We start from the raw sequence: 4,471 nt of genomic DNA, 5'->3' as shown, positions 1-4,471 counted from the left end.
ACACGTGTCTGACTTTTTGTGCCTGGCTGCTGTTTTGTTGCTTACTCTTGCCTATGTGCGTATATATATATATATATATATATATATATATATATATATATATATATATATATATATGCGTCTCGCACTTCATATTCCCTGCTGGATTTATGGCCATTACACAAAGCGTGAACGATTGAAAGTGGTGAATGAATGGCGAACGGCTGAAATTACGTGTGCGCACGGGCCATTAACCTTTTTTGCTGTCTTTCTGCTCAATTTTTTGTCTGACTTCAGTATTTCCCCAGTACAAACAGGGATCAGTCCGGTCAATCTCCCTATCTTTCATTCATTATATTTTTGTTTATACATACATATGTGTTCTTTATTAATTCGATCTATGTATATTTACATACTCCACATCAGGCAGGCCTTTTGGAATGGTGAGAGTGGCTTTTCATGAACAAAACGAAAGGAGGATACTATAAAGAACAAATAATAACAAAACATAATCAAGTACAATACATCATTTGAAACGCGTATACAAATGGCTAAGTGTGAAAACAAACCTATTTTACAGCAAGCAACTAGTACCACCGCCTAAAGTCTCCCGGAATTATATTTTCCCGTGGAAAGAAACTGATTTTGAAGACGTTACTCCGTGCAAACATAGGTGTTATGCTTAGTTCATACAAACTCCGGCTTGACTTAGCAACAGCCTCGGGTAAGGCTGTTGCATGCATTCACTTCCATACGTCATTTATTAGTAGGCGTTGAACAAAAAGTCCTACGTTTCTCAGTCTTTTTGCCAAATTGGGAACAATGTTTAAGGTCTCTCATGTTTATTTTTATTTTTTTGCTACTTTCAGGAATTATCAGTGAAGTACAATTTTCAATGGGACAAAATACTCGGACTGGTTCGCGTAAGTGATGTTTACGTATGTTACGTCAATAGGCACCGAGCGGATCATTGCTAAGCCTGACGTTGCCACGAATATATGTCGCGCAATGCGCACTGCACTCACAATGGCTTCGGCAGAGCTTTGTGAGGCCCAGTTCGGAGCCGGTGCTCGCACTTGGTAAAATGAAGGAAGTTTATCTTTCTCTACTGTCGCCTCCAAGTGTTCTTCCTTCGTACAACATTTTGCGCGCTCTGCTCCAGCCGGTGACGCGTTCTTACACGATGGGGCCAAAATCAGCACTGACGTTCTATGACAAATGCAGCTGCTGTATCACATGAAGCCGGATCTAGTACATCTGTGGCAGGTACAGATGAACTATTCGTCTCTCTTGTCATTATGTCCCAAATGAATATAGTCGCCATCCTTAGGCATTCGCAACCGTCGTCTGGGAGCTTGTGGGCCTATGCTTGAAGTACTTCGCGCAGTTTTATTCAAGAGTGGCATAGCGTCACTTGCTCGGGCCACGGTCGAAGCGTGACAGCGAATACAATTGACACTCAGTTATTAAAATGTGCTGGTCCAGTCTACAAGATTGGCAGCGCCTTTTGGAGACAACTATGATCAGGCGACGCTGGCAATGTAGTTGCAGCCCCTTGCTGCCGTCGCCGTGCAACACATAAGCGCCGTCGGCGTGCCATAAAGTGCTTATGCCCTTGTCAGCTAGGGCGAGAAAAGAATTGAACCTGAAAATAATAGGCGAGAGCGAGCATTCTGTCTGCTATCCTTTATTTTACAAGACTACGTGAATGCACCTTACCAGAAACATACCTGTCTTTAAATCACACGGACATGAACGGCTTTGAACTAAGGGCCACTGCGGAAGGCCAAAGCCCTTCAAGGCTATTCATCTGGTCACGAAACGTACGCAGAACGCTATGGGAGAGCTTCATACAGCGCCCCTAGAGGACGCACTGCGGCGCTGGCGCAAGTAGAAGCTGGACTGCAGCATACGCCGAACGGGCGCCATTCTGTGCGTACGCTCGCTATTGCGCAAGGGTCGACTGCCTGCCTCGGCGTGTGAATATTGCCGACACAACGTGCGAATCGTTGCCCTCTCTCTGCACAGTGTTCGGAAACATAAACGTGTTTAATTTAGAAACAACTACAACCCCTCGCTTCATCTGCAGGTTGAACTGCGTTCGCAACAGCAGCTTAATTTATTATTCACATTATACACTGGGACCACTCCATCATCAGAAACCAAAAGAGCAAGGTCACGTCGCAGTGTTGTGTAATTGCGCGGGAAAAAAACCTGCGTTTCACACTAACAAAGCTAAAGAACTTATTACTAAACCAAGAAAGCTAACCGACTTATTAACTAAACAAATATGAAATAACTAAACTAATTATGAGTTTAATAACTAACCTGACTTACTAATCTAACAACTACATTAGGTAACTAAACTCAACAATAAGCAACGTAACAAACTATAGTAGCAAAACCAACTCAACCACTTAACTAAATACATTATTATGGCCTAGTAACAGACCAACTAAATTAAGTGAACAAATAACTAACGAAACTAATTAACTAATCAAACTAACAGAGCTTACAAACTGACTAAGTTATGTAACTGAAACAACAAGATAATGCACTAATAACCTACTTACTATAATGACTAAACAAATATACTTAACCTACAAGCTAATCAACTAATAACTAAGACACTGAACTAGCTAACCAGATATATCTTACCCAACGAACTAACTAGACAAAGTTTAAATAGAGACAGCCGAACGCAACCGTTTCTGCAAGCAAGGCTACCAGGGGGGAGGGGCAACGTCAACCTTAAAACGGTGCCGTGTATAATTGAAACAGAAACGCCTCGCACATTAAATCATATTGCCAAATATTTCTGTTGCATGTTCGCTTTATAAACATGCTAAAATAAATGTAGGAGAGGCACCTTTCTCGTGAAAGTTTTGCGTCATAGCACAGCCCGGCCATCTTGCACGGCAGATCGTTTACCTCCTACTTAATCTAGCGCCTCTGGTACCATCTTCTGTGCCTGTATGATACTTTGGAAGAAGCTTCATGAGCAGATGGAAAAGTATTTAAGGACTTTGTTCAGACGAAATGTTGTAGTTCGCAGCATCCTTGTTTACAAAGCTTCCATTCAACATCTTGCTCACCTGGAAGCGTTCTATATTTTTAATTCGGCAACACCCAGCGTTATACGCTACAAAAAACAAATTGAGCGCATCACAACACGAGGTAAGGTCACAGGTTATTTCTCTAAATGCTAATTTTTATGTAATATCAGAACTGCCTATAATTTTAATATTATTTCCAATAGCTTTTTTTTCATATTACTACTTCAAATTATTACATTACTTTTTGATCGCACGCCGAAACCAACAACCGTGTAACAGCTGGAGTCTTGGCACGTAGTTTGTAAGCGCAATTACTTGAGGAAAGAACATACAACCAAAACGCGATGAGTCTCTTTAAAGTGAGAAAATATTGATGTAGTCGTGAATGAGTTCGCAGCCGGAAGAAACGCTGAAGTTTGCTGCCTTTTCTTTTTTCTTTGTTTTATCACTGCAGCGATGCGCTCAACGTCATTTCCCAAAAGACGTCCGCTACATGATCAGAGCGATGGAATACGCTAAGGGTTTAGTTTCCGGCTGATAAAAAGAAAAAGACACCTGAGCACCTAAGACATATCAAACAATTGACGTTTATAGAAAATAAAATTGATGGCGCCTCTGATTTCTGTTTGTCTGCTTTTGTTGCCTCAGGAATCTACGAGCTTTCTCGTAAAACATTTTCTCGTCCACACAAGAGGAGGTGCACCTGTGACTGTTCTTCGCACGAAGATGTCAAAACTGTATTTGGTAGCCTGTTGAACTGCTGCGTATTGCGGCACTCTTTGATGATCGCGTCCACCGAGTTGTAGTTCTTGCAGATAAGCAGGTTGAATGCGTCGTGTGCTTTGCCATACAGGATGTGGACAATCTTGTCGGTCTCGTTCATGTCTTAGTCAGCTTTAGGACAGAGCGCGAGGACATATTGAGTATATGCCTCGTAAGATTCTGTTGAAGAATCTTACGATAGCACGGGTCGATAGCTCCTTCTTCGCTGCAAGCTGACGGCCAAAGGGCTTTCAAACGATTTATTTATTGCATTTCAGTATTTTATTTTGTATTTTCTTTCACGAGCACCAGTTTCTGTCGCTCCTTCTATTATCTTTTTCAGAGACAAAATAGCCCACTACCACCAGCTAGACAGATAATAGAGGTGTGCGCTGCACGCCGTTCACGCGCCGGCTGACACGCGGCCGTTGACATGTGTTTGAGAGACGGCCTTGTCACCGGCCTTGTGCCCTTACAAAAATTTTTATAGAAAGTCCATAGACAGTCTATAGACATTTGTCTATGAAGTCTATACACCGTCTATAGACATTTCTTTAGACTAGTCTATAGACAGTCTATAGACTTATGGCCATACACTTTTTATAGACTAGTCTATAAAAAGTCTGAGTCTATAAACTGTCTATACACTGTCTATAGACAGCCTATAGACTTAT

At 41.8% G+C, this 4,471-nt stretch overlaps 1 protein-coding gene across 2 annotated transcripts in view; it reads left to right on the top strand.

Annotated features, from left to right (window-relative positions):
* Positions 1-3,657, top strand: part of LOC140216540 (uncharacterized) — a 42,568-nt gene extending 38,911 nt beyond the window's left edge. For both annotated transcript variants that reach the window (XR_011893192.1, XM_072286908.1), the window contains 2 exons: positions 849-902; positions 3,490-3,657. Coding sequence is in view for 1 of the 2 variants with exons in the window: in XM_072286908.1 (XP_072143009.1) it covers positions 849-902; positions 3,490-3,573 (138 nt within the window). In the remaining variant the exon portion in view is untranslated. The remainder of the gene's footprint in view (positions 1-848; positions 903-3,489) is intronic.
* The last annotated feature ends 814 nt before the right edge of the window (positions 3,658-4,471 follow it).

Source organism: Dermacentor andersoni, chromosome 3 (genome assembly GCF_023375885.2).
Source record: "Dermacentor andersoni chromosome 3, qqDerAnde1_hic_scaffold, whole genome shotgun sequence".
Taxonomy (NCBI): domain Eukaryota; kingdom Metazoa; phylum Arthropoda; class Arachnida; order Ixodida; family Ixodidae; genus Dermacentor; species Dermacentor andersoni.
The sequence above is the reverse complement of the archived record's forward strand: the minus strand, read 5'-3'. Positions and strand labels throughout refer to the sequence as shown.